The sequence below is a fragment of the Microplitis mediator genome, chromosome 11 (genome assembly GCF_029852145.1).
Source record: "Microplitis mediator isolate UGA2020A chromosome 11, iyMicMedi2.1, whole genome shotgun sequence".
In the NCBI taxonomy this organism is placed as follows: Eukaryota; Metazoa; Arthropoda; class Insecta; order Hymenoptera; family Braconidae; genus Microplitis; species Microplitis mediator.
Window position 1 is genome coordinate 13,501,589 of NC_079979.1, and position 25,265 is coordinate 13,526,853.

The 25,265-nt window shown below is 30.9% G+C and overlaps 2 protein-coding genes and 1 long non-coding RNA gene across 5 annotated transcripts in view; all 3 read left to right on the top strand.

The window, feature by feature from the left end:
* LOC130677165 (protein Skeletor, isoforms B/C) overlaps nucleotides 1-25,265 on the top strand; it is a 92,290-nt gene that overhangs the window by 43,064 nt on the left and 23,961 nt on the right. The window lies entirely within an intron of this gene.
* LOC130677169 (uncharacterized) lies at nucleotides 167-5,813 on the top strand. Its single transcript, XM_057483816.1, has 7 exons — nucleotides 167-1,229; nucleotides 2,378-2,522; nucleotides 2,604-2,753; nucleotides 2,905-3,080; nucleotides 3,188-3,384; nucleotides 3,459-3,815; nucleotides 3,915-5,813. The coding sequence occupies exons 1-7, from the start codon at nucleotides 636-638 to the stop codon at nucleotides 4,234-4,236; spliced, it is 1,941 nt and encodes a 646-aa protein (XP_057339799.1). The 5' UTR covers nucleotides 167-635; the 3' UTR covers nucleotides 4,237-5,813.
* Nucleotides 22,608-24,072, top strand: LOC130677173 (uncharacterized). Its single transcript, XR_008991548.1, has 3 exons — nucleotides 22,608-22,699; nucleotides 23,605-23,737; nucleotides 23,829-24,072. It is a non-coding gene; the product is annotated as an uncharacterized LOC130677173 (long non-coding RNA).

Genomic DNA, 25,265 nt, shown 5'->3' on the forward strand with positions numbered 1-25,265 from the left:
TATCCGAGCGTTTGCGGTTTGCGCTTCAGGAGTTTTTGAATATTTTTAAATTGTACTTATTGATCTTTATATTGTAATGTGTCATGACAAAAATATTTGTTCATTTGTAAATCCCAGTATACTTTTTTTCACTTATTTCATAAAAATTAAATCTTCATAGCGCTGTGAAAATCATTTCTAATATTAGAACAAGCGGCCATACTTTATCTATACACTTCCCATTTGTTGTTATCGTTATTTTTTTTTTTCTCCGAACTGATAGCTATATTGACTAAATCTAGTCAACACACACTTTCTATATTTCGTAACTGCGTATCATCGTATAATGGGGATTTGGTTTTGTGTTGATGTTTTTCTGTATAGTTCTCGTTGAGAAAAAATAAAAAGAAAAAAAAAGTCTGGAGCTTGAGGCACTATTACGAAATTTCTTTCGCACTCTTCTACTTTATTGGTTGAAAAAAGATAAATTTATATCACTATTATTAAATTTTGGGTACAAAAGTCGGGGTTATTTAAAATTGAATTCATTCTAACAAATACTCAACTCCGTTACCAGTTGGCATAGGATTATTATTTCAATTTCAATTATAGATTAAAACCATTTTAAATAAAATTACCATCTAGCATCAGTTAAAATGGATTCAAAATTTGGATCATCGATCATTCGATCGATATACCTAATTATTTGTTCGACATTATTGATTGCTAACGTTAAATCGGTATCAAATCCAGTGACACAAGTGAAAGGTGTTGATATAATTAATGAATTTACCACACTAGTAAACGGTATGCAAGATCTTATTGATTTAATAAAAAATGACGATAGCGATGAAGTATTTAAAAAAAAAGTGACAGATAAACTGGACGATATCTACAATGTGAGTTTGAAAATAGAAAAAGTGGAGTACAAAGTTACAAATAGGACTCGGTTTGTAATGAATGCAAACCCTACTCCTCCGATGGAATTTTCTTTGTTGAAGGATATGAGATACTTGTCAAAAATCGATAACAAATTGAGTGAAATTGAGTTTTTCTATGAACCTCTTTTGGATGATTATGATTACATAAAAAATGATCCTCATGGATCTATCGAAGAATATACTACCTCAATCACTAATACCGACGACATCAAAAAGAGACTAGCGGATATTGTAGCAGTTACTAAGTTGACTTCTACGGTTGCTACAAAAAATATTTTCGAAATAAATCTTGCCTATTTGAAAAACAAGGTAATATGCCTGCATCATTTTACTACTGTAATGAGAGTCATTACGGATATAATAGACTACTGATTCAAAAAATCAGCTATTTTTTTTCTCGGAACCCCCTATTAACTCGTTGCAGGTAAGTGAAATAAGTTTCCTCTTAAAAGATGAGCTCTTAATATCAATATTTAGAGCTCGCTCATCGCAATTCTCTATTCCCCATTTAAATAACGTTAGAAAAAAATTTTAAGTTTGCAATTTTATTATTAAAAATTAAACGCTCTACAACAAACGTCTCTTTTTATTTTGTGATAAATTCATCTGTTCAAAAGTAATTGGAGTCGAAGTTAAATTTGTAGTATATTTCGAGATCTTTAGGTTTCACTATATTTAACAAATTGGTGTATTGCCGTAAGATAGACGGTGTGGCTAAATAAGATATAGATCAAATTGAACGGAATATAGTATAGTACCGGATAGCTCAACTGGTAGAACACTCGGCGCGATACCGACATGGTCTGGGTTCGATTCCCAGTTCGGGATATCTATATTTTTCTCAATTTATCAATAAATTGTCTTATTGAGAAGGTTAATTGTAAGTTTAGGTTTGACTATATTTAAAAATTAGATATATAATCAAAGGAAACCTTACTCAAAAAAAACCTTAGTTACTTTTCTGGTGAAACGATCAGATTTATCACAAAATGTCATAGAATCTTAGTTATCAGAGATAATTTGCAAGAAATAAAATTGTCTACAAAAAAAGTCCTATGACATTTTTTGATAAGTCTGATATTTTCGCTGGGAAAGAAAAAAGATCTCAAAATTTACTATGAATTTGACTTCAGTCTTCAATAACTTCTGAACAGATGAACTTATCAAAAAATGATAAGAGGATTTGTTGTAGAGCGTTAATTCCCTGCACAGTTAAATCCTGAGCATATCTGCACAATGAGCCATCGCCGGGGCATAAAATTCCAAACTCGAAATTTTTTTTCCCATGATATTTAAATAGAAAATTGCGATGAGCGACTTCTAAATATCAATATTAAGAGCTCACATTTTAGCAGGCATTTTATTTCACCTCCCTGCAACTATAAAAACAGGGGGTTTCAAAAAAAAATATTCGATTTTTTTTAATTAGTCCACTATATATATTTTTATTGTTTTAGAAAAATTATCATTATGATTGTAATGATATTTCTGCTTACGATAGACTATACAATTTTTATAAATATGTAGCAGAAACAGTCACCAAAGGTTACACAACGATTATAATGTCTTATCAGTATCGTAAGCTACACTCGGGTGATCCAAGTAATTATGCTCATATATTAATCGAAAAATAATTATCAATACAGCTATAAATTGATATAAAAAAATTAATTCTATTCATAGACTTCCATAGAAATAAACAAATTTTATATCTCAACTCGTGTAAGGAAGCTATAATTGAAATGACTAAATCGGGACAGCATTATTTGAATTTAATTAACGACATAAATTTCAAATCATCGATTTCTTGTGATCCCCAATCCTGGAAAGAAGGTTATATATATTTCATAATAAAAAATCGGAATCAACAAAGTGTGCTGGAAATAATTTAACTGCCTCTTTGTTGTACCGATTCGTAATTTTTAATTGTAATCGATGTTCTTGATAATAATTCTGTTATATTTTTTTGAACATCTACTATTAGGAGAGAATTATATTCGTATCAAAAATTATGTATCGGTTAGAACGTTTACCACTCCTCATTATGGTTTCATAAACTCAGAACCTGATAGTAGAGGAATAGAATACGAGTGTCCAAATTTTGCAGAATATGCAGATTCCGCTGTTCAAGAACTCATCGCGACTAAACATTGTACAAGTGTAAGTTTTTGATGTGAGCATATATATTGCACATACTTACATTAATTACTTCTAATAGGTTAAGTCTTCACTCAATTCGTCAATGTGTGTAAAATTATAAATTTCAGCCTTTCTTTCCAAGCACCCAATATTCATCATTTTCAGAATTCACAGACTATGCAACACGAATTATGGAAAGAAAATGTGCGTTAGGTTTTGACCCGATATTAAATGATCATTGTTTTTATGATCGCAACTCGGATCCTGTCCTGAGTGTTCGTAAATTGAGTTTATTATTGCAAACGTGCAAAACTGATGTAAAAGAGTATGATACTGATTTTTGTTTTGTTTGATGAGTCATTAGTTTTTTTCTGTTTATAAATTGTTTTTCATTGCCAGAGTCGTGACAAATGTGCGATTCCATGTTCAAGAAGGTATAATTAATATTGAAGTTCAATGTGGAACGTTTGTCAATGGTAAAGTTGATCCTGATACTCTAAGATGGAATACAGATGATAGACGTTACACAAGAGAAAATCATCCAAGCTATGTTGTGCTTTCTGCGTTATTGAAATCATTCAATCTGGACGATATTGAATTACCTGACGGAGAATTCGTGACGGGAATGAAATTCGAAAAATTGAATGATACCCGTTTGTCGTTGGTTCTTCAGGGAACTGAAATGTATGATTCCAATAATCAAATTATCAGTGGTCAAACTAGCTTGCATTCTCCACAAAATACCGAAAATTCGAGGTACAGTAAAGCTCATTCCGAGCCCATGATAAATATAATTCAGGTTTTTTTTCTTCTGGAATCGTTATTTAAATTTTTTTAATTTCTTCTCTACTGAAGAGAGAAAATAGATTTATTCCTACTCACAACACCTTTGGAAATAAAAAATCAAACTTACGAAATGAGTCAATCGGGAAGACATTACATCGAATTGACAGAATCCAGAGAATCATATACATATCAAAGTATTGCGATAGTGCCATTTTTGGACATGCAACCGGTTAGATTATGGCGTTCAGCACCACTAGGCGGACTTGGATTATTTTACAAGAGTCAACCTGGTTATGCCGGATTTTTGGCTTTCAAACTCATTTCCCCAAAGTATATGCACTTTATCAGTGAAAATTATGCTGAAAAATTGGCTTACACATCACCGGCTTAATTATAAAATATTAAGATTTTTTCACATGTAGTTGATTTTAATTAAAACTATAACATAATATACATACGTTTATAGGTTACACTATGTTAAATTGACAACTTTTTTTTCGAACATTTAAAATTTTTTTATTAACTTTAGGGTGTGTTGAAAAAAGTCTTAATGTAATTTTTTAGCTCCTTATCTATCTCTTTTCACTCTCAAGTTATCGATTTTCAAAAAATATCGAATGATAAATTCGATAGCATGTATATTAGGGTGTACCAGAAGAATCGGCTATTTTTTTAACTCGCTACAGGGTAAAATTGGTTGTTAGACCCCTCTGGAATACTCTTACTGAAAATGAGCTCTTAATTTGAATAATAAGGTCCTCCGCATTACAGTTTTTGATTTTTTCATCAGTCTATTAGAAAAAAATTCATACTTCACTTATTAATTGATCGTACAGCAAAACATTGTACACCTTTTTGAGGGAAATTGAACGTTTTATAAAAAATGTCTATCGATTGACCTTGCGGGCCAGCTCTGAAACTCCCCGCTAATTTCGAGCTCCTTGAGCTCAAGGAGCTCGAAAACATTGTTGTGAATACATTTACGAGCTCTTAGAGCATTTTATTACGAATTTTTCCGGAATTGATGAATAATTGACTCTAAGCGATAATTTATGAACAATTTTTTTTTTCAATATAGCCAAACATACGTCTGAAAAAGAAACTTGAAATATAGTTTGAAGTATTTCTCTGTTGGTAAATAATTGAAGTGTAGCGGACAAGGTCAATCGTTCTCAAAATTTATTTTTAATTGTTTTTTTAAGTATTATATCAAAGTTAAACCTTGGTATAATAATGTTTTTTTTGTTTTGTTCGTTTTCTTCACCAACGTTCGTATAACTACTAATTAAATAATAATAAACTATCTTTGTTAATTTATCTAATCTATATATGGGGCATTCCATGCCAAATCACCGAGGTTTCGGCCCGACCCCCTTCGATTTCGCTGAAAATTTTTTATCATTTTCTACCCTACCAAAGACATTTTCCTGAATTTTTTCAGATTTTTTTACCCAACCCAAAAAAAGTTACGAATTTTTGAAAAAAAACGCTCTTTTTTTTTCAAATTGCTGTAACTTTGACACAAATTGACATTTTGGCACTTTTTTTTTTTTGAAAAATTTTGTTTTTAATTGTAGTTTTCAGAAAAAAATACAAAAAATTTTTCGGAAGTCACGATATATAAAATATTTCAGTTTTTTCAATAAAACCGTAATTTTTTCGAAGTCGGAAACCTTCGATTCTCAATTTTTTTGTCTCAAAAAAAACTTCAACCAAGACAGTATTGGACCCCGCCATTCCCATTTTGTGCCGACTTTCCTTTACATTTTTTTTTTTCGATTGAAAGTAAAAAAATTTCTAAATTTGGCTTATTTTTTATGACTTTGCGCTGAAGTTTCTTTGGATTGTTTTTAAAAGCTCAGAAGTTGAATAAAATTGGACAATAACAACCGTAAAGTGTATTAGGGGCAAGAATTGATTTTTTCGGAAGAAAATTCCCAATTTTGAAATACAGTGAAACCTAAACCTACAATTAACCTTCTCACTAAGACAATTTATAGATAAACTCAGAAAAATATCGATAGCCCGAACTGAGAATCGAACCTAGACCATGTCGGTATCGCGCCGAGTGCTCTACCAGTTGAGATATCCGGTACTATACTATATTCCGTTCAATTTGATCTAAAATTGTCTATAAGGCTATCGATATTTTTCTGAGTTTATCTATAAATTGTCTTAGTGAGAAGGTTAATTGTAGGTTTAGGTTTCACTGTATTTCAAAATTGGGAATTTTCTTCCGAAAAAATCAATTCTTGCCCCTAATACACTTTACGGTTGTTATTGTCCAATTTTATTCAACTTCTGAGCTTTTAAAAACAATCCAAAGAAACTTCAGCGCAAAGTCATAAAAAATAAGCCAAATTTAGAAATTTTTTTACTTTCAATCGAAAAAAAAAAATGTAAAGGAAAGTCGGCACAAAATGGGAATGGCGGGGTCCAATACTGTCTTGGTTGAAGTTTTTTTTGAGACAAAAAAATTGAGAATCGAAGGTTTCCGACTTCGAAAAAATTACGGTTTTATTGAAAAAACTGAAATATTTTATATATCGTGACTTCCGAAAAATTTTTTGTATTTTTTTCTGAAAACTACAATTAAAAACAAAATTTTTCAAAAAAAAAAAGTGCCAAAATGTCAATTTGTGTCAAAGTTACAGCAATTTGAAAAAAAAAGAGCGTTTTTTTTCAAAAATTCGTAACTTTTTTTGGGTTGGGTAAAAAAATCTGAAAAAATTCAGGAAAATGTCTTTGGTAGGGTAGAAAATGATAAAAAATTTTCAGCGAAATCGAAGGGGGTCGGGCCGAAACCTCGGTGATTTGGCATGGAATGCCCCATATATTAAAAGCTATTAATTCAATTAATAGCATGTAAAGTTCCACAATTAAGTATAAAAGTAACGATTATGATTGTATATACGTATTATCATTTCGACAATACGTTTATTATTTGAATGGTAAGAAAGAATATTTTTACAATAACTGTCGTTAATTCTAAAAATGAGGTAATACGACTATACTGTAAACAATTTGCGGAGCGAATTCGGAGTGGGGGGGGGTGTCGGGCTTAAGGGGGGGTTTTTTGCAGCTCGCGATAATTTTCTCAATTTATCTATAAATTGTTTTATTGAGAAGGTTATTTGCATGTTTATGTTTCCACTATATTTAAATGGTGTATTTTTTACTGTTGTTAATACATTATTGAACTTTTCAAGCTCGAAAATAGTAATTTCGCACTTTCCATTGCAAAAATTCAAGTAATAAACAATAACAAAAAAAAATAATGAAGTAAATAGATATCCTTTTTACTGTAAAACATTACAATAAAGCATACAATTGTTATTTTTATATAATTATGTTAAAATGATGCGTTAATAATAAAAGCATGCTTCCGAAATATAAAAACAAAGTCGTTAAATTTTTTTAACCCCTTTCCCTTATTATTAAGTCTATTCATTTGCTCCAACAAAGTGATATTGATAAATTTCCTCAGTAATCAAAATCAATCTATATAGGAAACCAGTTGTTCAAGCAATCTTCTATTTATTTTATCAAATTTTAATATCTAGATATCGTCAATGTATGATTAACGAATAAAAAAAAAAATTATGAGTTTTGTGCATTTTTCAGGGAATGTACTTGGAAAGTTTTGCATGCCAAGCTTATAAAAATAATAGTCTTCAAATCCATTATAAGAACAACATTAAAATGAAAATGACTAGAAAACGATGCGGAATTTGAATAAACTTTGTTGGAAATAATTTGTAGAGAATAAAATTGTCTACAAAAAAGGACCTACGACATTTTTTGATAAGTCTGATATTTATGCCGAACAAGCGGCCATATTTTATCTATACACTTCCTATTTGTTGTTATTATCATTATTTTTATTTTTTCTCCAAACTGATAGCTATATTAACTAAATATAGTCGACACACATTTATATATTTCGTAACTGCGTATCATCGTATAATGGGGATTTGGTTTCGTGTTGTTTTTCTGTATACTTCTCGCTGAGAAAAAATGATAAGAAAAAAAAAGTCTGGGGCTTGAGGCACTATGACGAAATTTCGTTCGCGCTCTTCTACTTTATTGGTTGAAAAACGATAAATTTATGTCAATATTATTAGATTTTGGGTACATAAATCGGAGTTAGTCAAAATTGAACTCATTCTAACAAATACTCGACTCCGTTGCCAGTTGGGCTAGGTAAGAAATCTTGGTAACTTTATTTTGATAATTCATTTCAACTGCATATATTTATTATTTCTATGCCAATTATAGAGTAAAACCTTTTTGAATAAAATTGATATCTAGTATCAGTTAAAATGGATTCAACATTTGGATCATCGATCATTCGATCGATATTACTAATTATTTGTTGGACATTGTTGATTGCTAGCGTTAAATCGGTATCAAATCCAGTTACACAAGTGAAAGATGTTGATATAATTAATGAATGTGCCACACTAGTAAACGGTATGCAAGATCTCATTGATTTAATAAAAAATGACGATAGCGATGAAGTATTTAAAAAAAAAGTGACAGATAAACTCGACGATATCTACAACGCGAGTTTGAAAATAGAAGAAGTGGAGGACGAAATTTTATATAATGTACTACGTTTTATAAATATGGACTACGTGTTTGGAATTGGTGAGAAATTACGTATGATAGAGTCTTTATATAAACTATTTTTGGTTGGTTATGATTACATAAAAAATGATCCTCATGGATCACTCAAAGGATCTATGCTCTCAATCACTGAGACCGGCAACATCGAAAATAAACTAGCGGGTATTGTAGCAGCTACTGACTTGTCTCATATTGCCATTGTTAAAATAAATATTTTCGAAATGACTCTTGCCTATTTGAAAAACAAGGTAATATGCCTGCATCATTTTACTACTGTAATGAGAATCATTACGGATATATTAGACTACTGATTCAAAAAATCAGCAATTTTTTTTTCGGAACTCATCCCTATTAAATAGTTTCAGGTAAGTGAAATAAGTCGCCTGTAAAAAGATGAGCTCTTAATATCAATATTAAGAGGTTGCTCATCGCCATTTTCTATTTCCCATTTAAATAACATGGGAAAAAAAAATTTGAAGTTTGGAATTTTACACTTCGGTGATAGCTCATTATACAGATATGCTCAGGACATAACTTCGTAGGGGAAAAAATTAAACGCTCTACAGCAAAAGTTTTTTTTTATTTTGTGATAAATTCATCTGTTCAAAAGTAATTGGAGCTTGAAGTCAAATTTATAGTAAATTTTGAGATCTTTTTACTTCTCCGGCGAAACTATCAGACATCACAAAATGTCACAGGATCTTCTTTATCAGAGATACTTGGCAAGAAATAAAATTGTTTACAAAAAAAGTCCTTTGACATTTTTTGATGAGTCTGATATTTTCGCCAGAAAAGTAAAAAGATCTCGAAATTTACTCTAACTTGACTTCAAGCTCCAATTACTTCTGAATAGATGAATTTACCAAAAAATGGTAAGAGAATTTGTTGTAAAGCGTTAATTCCCTACACAGTCAAATCCTGAGCATATCTGTACAATGAGCCATCGCCGAGGCATAAAATTCCAAACTTAAAATTTTTTTTCCCATGATATTTAAATGGGAAATAGAAAATTGCGATGAGCGACTTCTAAATTTCAATATTCTGAGCTCATCTTTTAACAAGCACCTTATTTCACTTCCCTGCAACTGTATCACAGCAGGGGGGGGGGGGGGGGGTTCTAAACAGAAATAGTCGATTTTTTTTAAATTAGTGTACTATAGATATTTTTATTGTTTTAGAAAAATTATCATTGTGATAGTAATGATCTTTCTGCTTACGATAGATTATACATTTTTTATAAATATGTAGCAAGAACAGTCACCAAAGGTTTCACTATAATTATATTGTCTTATCAGTATCGTAAACTACACGAGGGTTATCCAGGTAATTATGCTGATATTTTAATCGAAATAGTATATTACACTACAAGGGCAGAAAGTTTAGCTTCCTGCACTGCGCGCCATGATGCCCGAGGCGAAGCCGACCAAGGCGCGCAGTTCAGGGCTCTCAAATTTCTGTCCATGTAGTGTATACTATTTTTCTTTATACCCGGACGAAAGTACGTTGACAAATCCAAGATGTATTGAGTATATAACTACGTTTTAGCTTGTATTGATGCCTGCCCCGACATTTGTGGCTCGAGCGAAGCGAGTGTTGTTGGTTGGGAGGCAGGCATTAAATTTATCTATGTAGAAAATAGATTATGATTACACATTTTTTAAAGAAATACTTTCTAATTTTTAAAAAATTTTTAAATTTATCAAAAATAATTTTTTAGTTATTAAAAGAGATGCAAAAGATTCCCCGGACAAATGCGTTCCATTGTTGTTCAGCATAGTAACCATTCCTGTGCTGGACAGGAACTGTTGCTTTCAGTCACATGTCTGAGTGCTGATTAAAACATAAAATCCCGCTAAACAGTAGTCAGACATGTGGCTGAAAGCAACAGCTCCTGTCCAGCACAGGAATGGTTACTATGCTGAACGACAATCGAACGCATTTGTCCGGGGAATCTTTTGCATCTCTACACAGGACCTATACCTATTTTATATAGTAACACATCGACTGCCGAAAGGAACCTGTATTATCTGGAAAGCGAATGGTGACTGTGAACATGATAACCAGTCATGTTTTCGATAAAATGTGTAACATAGTAATGGTTGCTATGTTGGGTCGTACTCAGTCGTATGTAAAGACGACCCATTCCTATTATAACGAGAACTAGCAATGTGCTATGATTAATTTTTATATACTTTACGATCATTCTTGTGCAGCACAGTAACCATTCCTATCTGTTTTTTTCCGTGTAACAGTGTGCATGAAAAACTCTTCCGTCTCGCTATAACTTTCTTCCCGCCCACTGTTATAGATGGCGCGCAAGTAATTCTAGCACGGCACAAATTTTAGACTTTCTGCCGCGAAATTGATGCCGGAGATACGTACTTTCGACCGAGGTATAAAGAAAATAATTGTCAATACTGCTATAAATTGAAATAAAATATTAATTCTATTCATAGACTTTCATAGAAATAATCAAATTAAATATCTCAACTCGTATAAGAAAGCTATAATTGAAATGACGAAGTCGGTACAGCTTTATTTGAATTTAATTAACGACATAAATTTCAAATCATCGATTTCTTGTGATCCCCAATCCTGGAAAGAAGGTTATATATATTTCATAATAAAAAATCGAAATCAACAAAGTGTGCTGGAAAATATCTTACTGCCTCTTTGTTGTACCGATCTGTAATTTTTTAATGTAATCTATGTTCTTCATCATAATTCTGTTATATTTTTTTGAACATCTACTATTAGGAGTGAATTATATTCGTATCAAAAATTATGTATCGGTTAGAACGTTTACCACTCCTCATTATGGTTTCATAAACTCAGAACCTGATAGGAGAGGAATAGAATACGAGTGTCCAAATTTTGCAGAATATGCAGATTCCGCTGTTCAAGAACTCATCGCGACTAAACATTGTACAAGTGTAAGTATTTGATGTGAGCATATATATTTAACATATTTACATTAATTACTTCTAATGAGTTAAGTCATCACTCAATTCGTCAATGCGTATAAAATTATAAATTTCAGCCTTTCTTTCCAAACACCCAATATTCATCATATTCAGAATTCACAGACCATGCAACCCGGATTATGGAGAGAAAATGTGCTTTAGGTTCTTCTTCAGAGTTAGACATGCGTTGTAATTCTGATGAAAGTTCAGATCCTGTCCTAAGTGTTCGTAAATTGAGTTTATTATTGCAAACATGCAGCAGTAAAAGAAACGAGTAATATACTGATTTTTTTTTTTGTTTGAAAAGTCATTAGTTTTTTTTCTATTATAAATTGATTTTCGTTGCCAGAGTTGTGACAAATGCACGATTCCATGCTCAAGATGGTATAATTAGCATCGAAATTCGATGTGGGGTGTTTGTTGACGGTAAAGTTGATCCCAGAACTCTTTATTGGAATACAAAAGATAGAGGTTACACAAGAGAAAATCATCCGAACTATGTTGTGCTTTCTGCGTTATTGAAATCATTCAATCTGGACGATATTGAATTACCTGACGGAGAATTCGTGACGGGAATGAAATTCGAAAAATTGAATGATAACAATTTGTCGTTGGTTCTTCAGGGAACTGAAATGTATGATTCCAATAATCAAATTATCAGTGGTCAAACTAGTTTGCGTTCTCCACAAAATACCGGAATTTTGAGGTACAGTAAAGCTCATTCTGAGCCCATGATAAATATAATTCAAGTTTTTTTTCTTCTGGAATCGTTATTTAAATTTTGTTAATTTCTTCTCTACTGAAGAGAGAAAATAGATTTATTCCTACTCACAACACCTTTGGAAATGAAAAATCAAACTTACGAAATGAGTCAATCGGGAAGACATTACATCGAATTGACAGAATCCAGAGAATCATATACATATCAAAGTATTGCGATAGTGCCATTTTTGGACATGCAACCGGTTAGATTATGGCGTTCAGCACCACTAGGCGGACTTGGATTATTTTACAAGAGTCAACCTGGTTATGCCGGATTTTTGGCTTTCAAACTCATTTCCCCAAAGTATATGCATTTTATCAGTGAAAATTATGCTGAAAAATTGGCTTACACATCACCGGCTTAATTATAAAATATTAAGATTTTTTTACATGTAGTTGATTTTAATTAAAACTATAACATAGATACATACGTTTATAGGTTACACTATGTTAAATTGACAACTTTTTTTTCGAACATTTAAAATTTTTTTATTAACTTAGGGTGTGTTGAAAAAAGTCTTAATGTAATTTTTTAGCTTCTTATCTATCTCTTTTCACTCTCAAGTTATCGATTTTCAAAACATATCGAATGATAAATTCGATCGCATGTATATTAGGGTGTACCAAAAAAATCGGCTACTTTTTTTACTCGCTACACGGTGCAATTTCCCACAAAAAAGTATGCAATGTTTTGCTGTACGATCAATCAATGAGTAAGATATGAATTCTTTTCTAATGGACCGAGAAAAAAATCAAAAACTGTATTTCGGAGTCCCTTCCTATTGAAATTGAGAGGTTATTTTTGGTGAGAGTTTTGTAGAGGTGCCTAGCAACCAATTTTTGCGTTTAGCAAGTAAAAAAAAATAGTCGATTTTTTTGGCACACCCTAATGTATATTGAGTATCATTAGTAATAAGCATGTAATGAAAATTGAAATGCTGATGAAATGCCGTTATGGTATCAAACTTTCTTAGTTATTTTTATTAAATAAGCTTCAAAGCGTAGTTTTTAAAGTTAAGTGTACAATGTTTACTTATACATGATCATGTTAAAATTATGTATCATTAAAATATTATGCTTTCAAAATATAAAAACAAATTTGTTTAATTTTTTTAACGCCTTTTTCTTAGTAGAGGAGGAGGGGGCATAGTGGATCCTCAAAATTTCCTATACGTCAATAAATTCGGACGGATAATAAGCTTATCAAAAGTTCTTATGTGCTAAAATAGACCATCAAACTGTTTATTAAATGTAATTTATTAAGAAAGTTGGAGATAATTAAATTACGTTTTAAAGTTATATCGCAGCAGACTATTGAAATGATTTTTTATATTATTAAAATACAATTGTTTTATAGTAATTTGCAATTATCACACGTGTAAAGAATAAAAAATTTTAAATCCGAAATTCTTTGGAGGACCCACTTTGCCCCTAATTTTCGATTTTTCAATTTTAATGGACGCAGCATTATGAAGTGAAAATAAATATCAAGGGTCTAAAAAGAAGTAAACGCGTAAATAAATTAATGATAATGTAATTATTTTCCTTAAAGGACCCACTTTGCCCCCCTCTCCCCTATTAAGTCAATTAATTTTTTCTAACACAATGATATTGATTAATTTCGTTGCCCATGAATAGTGGTCTACATATAAAATCAATTATTCAAGTAAATTTTGATTTATCAAAGATATTTAACAAAAAGATTCAGGAAATAAAAAAATGCACACTTCAAATATTCAATTTATACAATGAATGTAAATTATTAGAATTTATAAATTAAAATTAGGGGTGCATATGTGCAAATCATGTTCGAACCAAAGCTAATAATTCGAGGAAATTGAATTATTCGAAACTTTTTGAATTATTCGTCAATTTTCTAACTATCCGAAAGTTTTTGAATTCTTTGAAACTTTTAAAATTACTCGATTCTAATCGAGAAATTTTGATCAGATTTATTTAATTTATTTAATATTACAATAGATTACAATTTTGAGTCATCTGAAAGAACATTTTCGAATTATTTGTAAATTTAAGAATTATTTGACTGCAAGTTCGATTCGTTACGAATAATTCGTAAGATAAAACTATTCGCACACCCCTAATTGAAATCAATCTAAATTAGTCAATTCATTCACGGGATATGGTGAATGTGGGATATTGAAAATACGATTCTGTGCACTTATTATTAAAGAACTTGTAGTCCAACAAAGTAGACTAGAAATCATCTTCTTGCTTCCTTGAGTTCATTCATTTTAGGTTTTCTATAACTATTTATAAGTTTTTATAACTACATATAGTTACTAAAATATTTAAACGATAGTTGGATGGTTTTCTTTTGTTGAACTCCTCGAAACTATGATTGTAAATGTTACAGAATTAAATAAAAACTGAACTTCAGGTCATCGTATCGATCGACACTAAAATTATTTAAAAACTGGTCGATATCTCAATGAGATGCCATCGATAAAAAATTGTAATAAATGATTAATTTTTTATTTAATTTTGCTGGTTAACGTCTAATGGTTTCTGTATTACAAAGAAAAAGTTAATCTGAATAATTATAATAGTGAGATCGATGCTCCAAAAGAAGTTTATATTACTTGAGCATAACTGAGATTTTAAGTAAATAATTGAAATGTAGCGGGCAGGGTCAATCGTTCTCAAAATTTATTTTTAGTTGTTTTTTAAAGTATTATATCAAGGTCGAACCTTGGTATAATGATGTTTTTTTTTCTTTTATTCGTTTTCTTCACCAACATTCGTAAGAATACTAATTAAATTAACTACCTTTATTAATTTATCTAATCTATATGTATTAAAAGCTATTCATTTTATTAGTAGCATATAAAGTTCCACAATCAATTAAAAAAATAATGAATATGATCGTATTTACGTATTATCATTTTTATGATGTTTTTATCTAATAAAATTTAAAACAAAAATCCCAGGCTCGGGGCGAAATTGTTAAATTTTTTTGACGTTTTTACGTTTTATTGGTCGGGAAAAAAACTTTTCACGGTCATTTTTAAGTTTATCGACTATATAAATTCTGAATTTTCTGAAATGAATGTATTGTGAAATATAGTTGACTTAGTTTTCAATCTCTATAGGTAAGAAAAATTAACAAATTTTTTAAAATAATTTCTATCCACAATACATTCATTATTGAAATGGTAATTATAGATTCAAAATTTTTTACGCATTATTTGACGCACAAGCTAATATCTGTTAAGATGGGTTTAAAATTTAGATCATCGATCATTCGATCGATGTTTCTGATTGGTTGCTTGTCATTATTATTTGCTAACGTTAAATCGGTACCGAGTCCAATAAAGCAAACAAGAAGTTTAGTAAATGTAATTAACGATATTACTACACTATTTACCGGTATGGATGGTCTTATTAAATTGATACAAAATGACGATAGCAATGAAGTATTTCAAAAAAAAGTAACGAATCAGCTTGACGACATTTATAAAGCGTGTTTGACAATCGATGACGTTAAAAATCAAGTTCATAGTATGAACTATGTTATAAACGCAAGTGCCAGGCAAGTGATTATGGAAACGAATGTAAGATCTGATGTGCAGCACCTGTTACAAATTGATAGCAATTTGAATTCAATTGGGAGTCTATATAAAAAAGATTTCAATAATATTTATCAAGCAACGAAAAACTCCGGTAGTGAAGCAATCAACCATTATGTTATCAACATGCTTGAAAACAACCACGTGCATACTTTACTAGGACACGTTATCGAAGCTAATGAAGTGGCTGCTGGAGTGAATAATTCTGTCCTTGTAATAGAGAATATGTTTGCAGATGCTGTCTCTTATTTTAGAAATGAGGTAATACGACTGCACTGTGAAAAATTTGCGCAGTGAACGCGGATTAAATTCAGAGTTATTCGGAATGAAATAAAATCCGTATTTACTCCGAATTCACTCCAGATTTTTTACAGTGTGCATCATTTATTTAGAGTAATGAAGATCATTTTGTTTATATGGACATTTTTTTGTTACTTTAGCAAAATCATCACCGATATTGTAATGATATTCCGGCTTACGATAAAATATACGATTATTATAAATATGTAATAACGACTGTCACCCAAGGCTACACTTTGATAATTATGGCTCATCAGTATCGTATACTACACTCGACTGAAATAAGTAATTATGACTATTTTAATCGAAAAATAATGATCAATATTACTATAGATTAAAATAAACTAATTATATTTATTTGTAGACTACTATAAAAGTCAACAACTTTACTATATCGATTTGTATAAAAACGCTATAATTAAAATAACTCAATCTATACAGCATATTCTGAACATAAATAGCGACGCAAATTTCAAATCGTCGATTTCTTGTGATCCTAAATCATGGAAAGAAGGTTATATATATTTCATAAAAGGGAATCGGAATGAACAAAGTTTGCTGCATAGATGAATATTGTGCTGCCTCTTTGTTGTACCGATTTGTAATTTTTTAATTAAATTGATGTACTTTTTACTAATTCTGTTATATTTTTTGAACATCTATTAGGAGAAAATTATATTCGTGTAAAAAACTATGTATCGGTTAGAACGCCTAGCCTTCCTTATAACGGTTTCATGCAGATCAAACCTGATAAGAGAGGAATAGAATACGAATGTTCAGGTTTTGCGGAATATGGAGATTGGGCTATTCCAGAACTCATTGCGACTAAATATTGTACAAGTGTAAGTTTTTGATGTGAGTAATTCACAGGTTTATATTTATTACTTTTAATGGAAGTAGCTATCACTTATTATATCAATTCGTGTAAAATTAAAAATTTCAGCCATTCACCCCATCCTCCAATTTTTCTGCATATTCCGAATTCACAGACCATGCAACCCGGATTATGGAGAGAAGATGTGCTTTAGGTTCTTCTTCAGAGTTAGACATGCGTTGTACTTCTGATGAAAGTTCAGATCCTGTCCTAAGTGTTCGTAAATTGAGTTTATTGATGCAAACATGCAGCAGTAAAAGAAACGAGTAAGATACGGATTTTTTTTTTTTGTTTGAAAAGTCATTAGTTTTTTTCCTATTATAAATTGATTTTCGTTGCCAGAGTTGTGACAAATGCGCGATTCCATGCTCAAGATGGTATAATTAGCATCGAAATTCGATGTGGGGTGTTTGTTGACGGTAAAGTTGATCCCAGATCTCTTTATTGGAATACAAAAGATAGATTTTACACACGAGAAAATCACCCAAACTATGTTGTGCTTTCTGCAACATTGAGATCATTCAATCTGGACGATATTGAATTACCTGACGGAGAATTCGTGACGGGAATGAAATTCGAAAAATTGAATGATAACAATTTGTCGTTGGTTCTTCAGGGAACTGAAATGTATGATTCCAATAATCAAATTATCAGTGGTCAAACTAGTTTGCATTATCCACAAATTAGCGAAAAGTCGAGGTACAGTAAAGCTCATTCCGAGCCCATGATAAATATAATTCAAGTTTTTTTTTTTCTGGTATCGTTGTTTTAATTTTTTTTTTCAATTTCTTCTCTACTGAAGAGACAAAATAGATTTATACCTACTCACTCCACCTTGGGAAATAAAAAATCAAGCTTTTGAACTGAGTCAATCGGGAAAACATTACATCGAATTGACAGAATCCAAAGAGTCAGATAAATATGGAAGTATAGCAATAGTTCCATTTTTTGACATGCAATCGGTTAGGTTATTGCATGCAGCACCACTGGGCGGACTTGGATTATTTTACAAGGGTCAACCTGGCTATGCCGGATTTTTGGCTTTCAAACTTATTTCCCCAAAATTTGTGCATTTTATTAGCAGAAACTATGCTGATAATCTGAATATTTCATCTTTAAGTATTTATTAGTTGAGCACTAAGTTCTGTAAACACACTGATAATTTTACGATCAACATTACACAGAAAGTTTGACATTGCGATGACATCCCGTGCATATATAAATTTTTACCACACCCATTGTGAGATATAGCATATATATTTAGTACCATTGGTTCAATGGTAGTGAGAATCGAGATGCTCAAGATGTCGTCACAACATCAAATTTTTTGATAGGTTTTTTTAAAAAATTTTCTGTGTGCAATTAATAAGAATGTGTTAATTCTTTCAAAATAATGTATATAAATAATAAAAGTATGCTATCAAAATACAAAAAATTGTCAAATTTCTTTAATACCTTTTTTGTATTAAGTGAATTTATTTGCTATGAAAAAACGACACTGATTAACAAAGCCTAGAAGTCGGGGCTCATAATATATTTGCCACGAAATTTACTCGAAAATTAATTGAAATTTTCAAAAAACCCTTTTCGATTTGCTGTAGCGTTATTAGCGCATGCGAAATCGATAATCAAAGACAGTAACGAGTTGGCTCTTTACTTAAAGTTGTTATTTCAAGAACAAATTTCCGCACGGAGAGAATTTAATAATACTATCTACAATACAAAATTTTTAATTTTAACTATCTAAAATGCCCAGAGAGGAAAGTACGACGGGCCCAGGCTTGGCCCAAGCATGTAGAACCTTGGGTCAAGCTTGTAAGCCAGCCTTGGTAGAAGTCTGGAATGATAATACAGGGCCAGTCCTGGTTGCTAGACTTGGCCCGTGCTTTGTTGCCAGTTCTGGCCCATCCATCGAAGAAACGAATAAATTTAATTTAAAAAAAATTTTATAATTATTATCCTCGTAGAGTTCATGACCATTAACGTTTAAACTATGTAAGGGAGGTAAATGATGTGAAAAAAACTCGGTGAAAATTCTGCTGGACTTTGCGCGCGAACTGCCGTCCTTCTGATTGCTGGGTCTGAATGGTAGCTACTGTATGAACCTACTAATGTTGAACTGATACATTTTTATGATCTACTTATTAAACCACAGATATAGCTAAACATGGGTAATCCTTCCTTGGCTCAAGTCTGGGTTGCCATTGGATGGCCAAGACAGGGGAATCATTGTAACGGCCAAGGCTAGGTTACCCATTCCTGGCTCAAGCCTGGGTTGCCATTGAATGGCCAAGGTTAGGTTACCCAGTCTTGGCCCAAGCCCGGGTAATCATTGTAACGGCCAGGACTGAGTACCTAATCTTGAGCCAAGCTTGGGCCAATATAGATGAGCCAAAGCTAGGTTCCTCAGTGCTGGGCCAAGTAGGGCCCCGTCATTCAACTCTGGTAGCTCCTGCATGAGTGGTAGTAAAATTTTTCAGTGCACGGAGTAAATTTTATGGTAAAAGTTACCATCAAGTTATAATACAATTTTTAAACTGAATTGTGCGTGGGTATGTGTGCGCATGTGTGGGGGCATATGCGTGTGTGCGCGCCCGTGTGTGTGTGTGTGTGTGTGTGTGTGTGTGTGTGTGTGTGTGTGTGTGTGTGTGTGTGTGTGTGAAATTAATCACTTCCACAGTTAAACAAATTACACATAGACAAGTGTCAGACTATAACGCTGATACTAAAATCTTTATTAGCTTAGATGGTAATCATTATTTAGGCTGATAACTATTACCATCAAGTTATTAAAAATTACGATGTTGAAAATAGTAATAACTACACCGGCACACAAAAAAAAAAAAGTTCTCTGTACTTTTGACGGGACCAATATATTCCCATGTATTTTGACCCGCTGAATCCGAATCCGAGGTCCGTTTAACCCCTACACCCTCAGATTTTTAGAAAACTTTAAAAAACCTCAAAAATACACAAAAATCGACCGTTTTTTAAATTTATAAATTTTTTTAACCCTAACTAAGCATCGTTTTTAAGTATTTCGGTCCTCCACATACTAACCTGAAGTTTATTTAAAACATTAGCCATTTAAAGTCTGAGTAAATTCCAAAAAACCCCAAAAAATTGCAAAAAAGCAAAGAAATCCTTAGTATTGTGATGAAAAAAATTTTATAGGGCTAAATAAATAATTATTTTCATGTATGTTTATCTGTCACATATAATTCTCGAACATCCATGGCTCAGACATCTCTAAAATTTTAAATAAATGGCAAAAATTCCCAAAAAATCGAAAAAAATAAAATTTGGTATAACAAAAATCAATTTTTAAATCGAAATAAATAAAAGAAATCATATTGTTCGATCTGTGATATATATATAAAAAATATTTTGGCCTAAAATATAAAAAAATTTTAATATGCTTCAAAAAATCTTTATCTAAACGTTATTTCAATATTAATTCGTTCTCCTCTTATATCTAACCCTTTTGTCCTCAAATGTCCTACATAAAGGGTTTCTCTTTCGTTTCCTCATTTCTTCAGGTAGATCTCTCTGTAGTGTCCAACAATGATCTGCCATCATATTGACATCCCACGTACCTTGATAACGTTTTTCCATTACACTGATGTCCTGATGGAATCTTTCACCTTGCTCTTCACTATAGTCACCGAGATTTTCAGGAAAGTGTGAAAGGTGAGAATGTAAATAGTGCAATTTGGAATTCATTAAGCAACCCAAAGTATCATAGTTGTATATCAACTCTTCAACTAAAGGTAAGTGGGATGTCAATATGATGGCAGATCACTGTTGGACACTACAGAGAGATCTACCTGAAGAAATGAGGAAACGGAAGAGAAACCCTTTATGTAGGACATTTGAGGACAAAAGGGTTAGATATAAGAGGAGAACGAATTAATATTGAAATAACGTTTAGATAAAGATTTTTTGAAGCATATTAAAATTTTTTTATATTTTAGGCCAAAATATTTTTTATATATATATCACAGATCGAACAATATGATTTCTTTTATTTATTTCGATTTAAAAATTGATTTTTGTTATACCAAATTTTATTTTTTTCGATTTTTTGGGAATTTTTGCCATTTATTTAAAATTTTAGAGATGTCTGAGCCATGGATGTTCGAGAATTATATGTGACAGATAAACATACATGAAAATAATTATTTATTTAGCCCTATAAAATTTTTTTCATCACAATACTAAGGATTTCTTTGCTTTTTTGCAATTTTTTGGGGTTTTTTGGAATTTACTCAGACTTTAAATGGCCAATGTTTTAAATAAACTTCAGGTTAGTATGTGGAGGACCGAAATACATAAAAACGATGCTTAGTTAGGGTTAAAAAAATTTATAAATTTAAAAAACGGTCGATTTTTGTGTATTTTTGAGGTTTTTTAAAGTTTTCTAAAAATCTGAGGGTGTAGGGGTTAAACGGACCTCGGATTCGGATTCAGCGGGTCAAAATACATGGGAATATATCGGTCCCGTCAAAAGTACAGAGAACTTTTTTTTTTTTGTGTGCCGGTGCTATTTAAGATAATAATAGTTATAATTTCTGGTTATCATAAATAATTATAAATTTTACCATATTGTTGGTAGACACTACAATTCAGATTGTTTATTTAATAATTCAAATGATATTTTCTATCATAAAATTTAATTTAAAAATTGTACTATAACTCGATGATAACTTTTACCATAAAATTCTCTCCGTGCGGATACACAATCCGTTAAAAAAGTTGAATTGGAGCTAAACAAAGTATTCGGAAATATCTGACACATGACCTATTCGAATGATAACCGAAGAGAAAAACAAAAATTTTTTATTGAGTGATTAATCAAAGTTTCGACAATGATTAAGTTATCATACTATTTTTATATACTTGGTTACATTGAAATTATAACATGTCAATACCAGGATAAAACTTTCTCATACAATAGTGCTCAAAAAACAAGTTTTTATCACCGTTTTCAAATTGCGGGTATAAAAGTCAGGGCTTATCAAAATAAAATTCATTATTAACTATTAATGAATGATTTTTTAACATGAGATGATTTAATAAATATTTATTAATAGTTAATAAATCATATATTAAAAACAATTTATTAACTATTAATAAATATTTATTAACTGTTCATAAATGTACTTTTATTCCAAAGAAATATTTATTAAATGTTATCAAATATTTATTGGTATTTAATAAATGAAAATATTGCATCCAAACAAATGAATTTATTAATATTTAATAAATTCTTCTATCAGTGTCTGCATAATTATACATTGTATCTACTTCATAAAATATATGAATTTAATTTTAGGTTATTGACCCTTCTCGTTATATTACATGTAAAAATAGAAATTATTCAGAGTTTAATGAAAATGATAATAGAAATTTGAGTAGAGTTAACTCTGTTACAAATTTGTAGACAAGGTTACGCTCCAACTTTGGACAGATATTGTGACTGCGATTATAATTCTGATCCTCTTTTGAGTGTTCGTAAATTGAGTTTATTACCTCTAATGTGTGACAGCAGAAAACCCGAGTAATATAAAGCTATATCATTATTATCATTTTTTGTCAGTACTGTTTAATTATATTTTTTTTTTTATTTTGTTCGTTATCAGAGTTGTGACGGGTGTGTGATTCCATGTACAAGATGGTATAATCCATATTGAAATTCAATGCGGCATTTTGGTCAACGGTCAAGTTGACCCTAATATCGTAAGATGGAATATTTATGACAGAAAATATACCAGAAAAAATCATCCAAACTACTCTCTTAAAATGAACCAGTGAAATTCCACTGATTCAACCAGTGAAGTTCACTGGTTTAACCAGTGACTAAAAGTTCACTGGTTGAACCAGTGAATTTCACTGGTTGAATCAGTGAACGTCGCGCTCACTGGTTTCAACCGGTGAACTAAAAATATGTAAGCGCGCGGGTACAGCAGCATTCTGTACATGAGTATATTTAAGTGTTTTATTATGTCAATAAATAAGTAATATTTATTGATTATCTTCATGTAATATTTTAACTAACTTTTATATAACAATAATAATTATATGACACAATTTTTACAGAGTTTAAAAATAAATAACTTTGGAGTAATTTCAATAGCTTGGAGCTAACCTCAAAAATGAATGACATAATTTTAAAATTGAACAATATAAAAAGCCCATTGAAAATAGAAACAAATTCAATTTTTATAAATCCTAATAGATTTTATTTATTTTATTACAAAATAATTTTTAATTAAACATAATTGTTATTAAGACTCTTTTTGTTTGACTTCACTTTGTTTATAAATAAACGTTTATAATAAAATAAAATTAATCTAACCTATTGTGTTTATATTTATGTAGTACACCGGCGTTTCACTGGTTTAACCAGTGAGCCAAGCGATCATCTTAGTCCACTGGTTGAATCAGTGAATTTCACTGGTTAAACCAGTGAACGCTCGGTTCACTGGTTGAACCAGTGGATTTCACTGGAGAATCAGTGGATTTCACTGGAAAATCAGTGAAATTTCACTGGTTCATTTTAAGAGAGTATATTGTACTCAACTCAGAATTAAGAGAATTTAATATCGATGATATTGTAGTAAAAGACGGAAGTTTTGTTACAGGAGTTAAATTTGATAGACTCGGTGATAATCATATATCGTTAGTGGTATATGAATCAGACATGTACGATAGTGATAATAAAATATCAATCCAATCTCGAGCTCGATTTATTTATCCCGAAAATACCCAGCCGAGGTGAGGAATAACTAATTTGTGTGATGACATAAATACTAAAATATTTTTTTATAATTGTTAACTATATTTTTAAACTATTTATTTACTTTAGGGAATTTATAAATTTACGTGATCATATCATCAGGCGTTGAGGTCACAGACGTATGGCAACAATGCAATTATACCGTTTTTGGATTCACAACCGCTTATTACATCGCCGCCAGTACCTCTTGGTAGGCTTGGAATATTCTATAAGAGTCAACCAGGTTACGGAGGATTTTTTGGCATTTAAACTGATTTCGTCAAAATACATGCATTTCATCAGTGAAAATTATGCCGAAAAATTGACTATCACATCACCAGTCGCTTGATTTTCGCGCATTTATTTTTGCATACTGTAGTTATTGTAATTATTAATTCAAAATAATAAAAGTGTATTTTGAAGATATAAAAACTACTCTAGTCTCTTTCGTAATACCTTTATTTACATAAATATTTACTAAGTTTTGTATATTACACACCTCAAACGCTAAGCGATCGGGTGTGCTCTATTTTCCCTTTCTCAAGAATATGCGATGTACTCATCTTAAATAACTTTCACCAGGTTAATAACTCGCCTGAATGCTATGAAAAGTGCACTAAGTTCAAGAAGACACTCTAATAAACGAACCTGATACTGTTTTTAAGTTCTATAATCCTATGTCACATTTTAAGAAAAAGCGACCAATAATAATTGTTTTTTCTTAGACATCAGTTAGTTTCTGTACTTGCGTTTTTTGTATTTATGCACAACTCGTAACATAAGTCCGTGGAATTTTAACATGGTGTAATCTACTTCTTACACCATTCCGTGTTACTCGTTATAATTTTAATTAATGAGCAACAAATGATCATTAAACATTTTTAATTACTTAAACAATAAGTATACGAATTTTATTTAGATATTAAATACCACCTAGATTTAACACGATTTGGTGTAATTTTCACACCGACCCCAAAAATTTTTTACAGCGTAAATTTTAATTGAATTAAATAAAAAATTTTTTTTTTCTAATTATAACACCTTTAACTCATATTTTTTCAAATGAGCATTTAAAGTGTACCCTTGATATTACAACATCTATGATATATTTTTGTAAACATAACAAATAATATGTAAAAATAGAGTTTTTTAAAAATATTTATAAAAATTTTCGAGTCAAACTCGAATAGAAAAAACATTTCCCAGGTCTGTTTCATGTGTTTATGCTTTCACTAGAAAACTTTAAACCATAAAATAAAAACACTATACCGCCTTCTAGAAACTAAAACCCCGCCTTTGTTCACTAACTTTTTTTCCCTAAATGAATTTTGTTTACTCAGCATCCAGCTAAATAGTTTCATTTTATTACATCAATTCAAAACCGACAATGAAATAAATTATTTAATTACGCAGCTCACGGCTTCTGAATAAGTTGAAACTAAGACCAGGGGTGAATGCAGAATCAGGCAAAAAAAAAAACAAGTTAAATAACAAAATATGAAACGAAGAACGCTAATAAGATTACGT

Excerpts from the sequence above, each read along its gene's own strand:
- LOC130677169 (XM_057483816.1), top strand. The coding sequence starts at position 636 with ATGGATTCAAAATTTGGATCATCGATCATTCGATCGATATACCTAATT. Across the intron at positions 1,230-2,377 it reads TTGCCTATTTGAAAAACAAG|AAAAATTATCATTATGATTG; the intron begins GTAATATGCCTG and ends TTATTGTTTTAG. Across the intron at positions 3,816-3,914 it reads CAAAATACCGAAAATTCGAG|AGAGAAAATAGATTTATTCC; the intron begins GTACAGTAAAGC and ends TCTCTACTGAAG.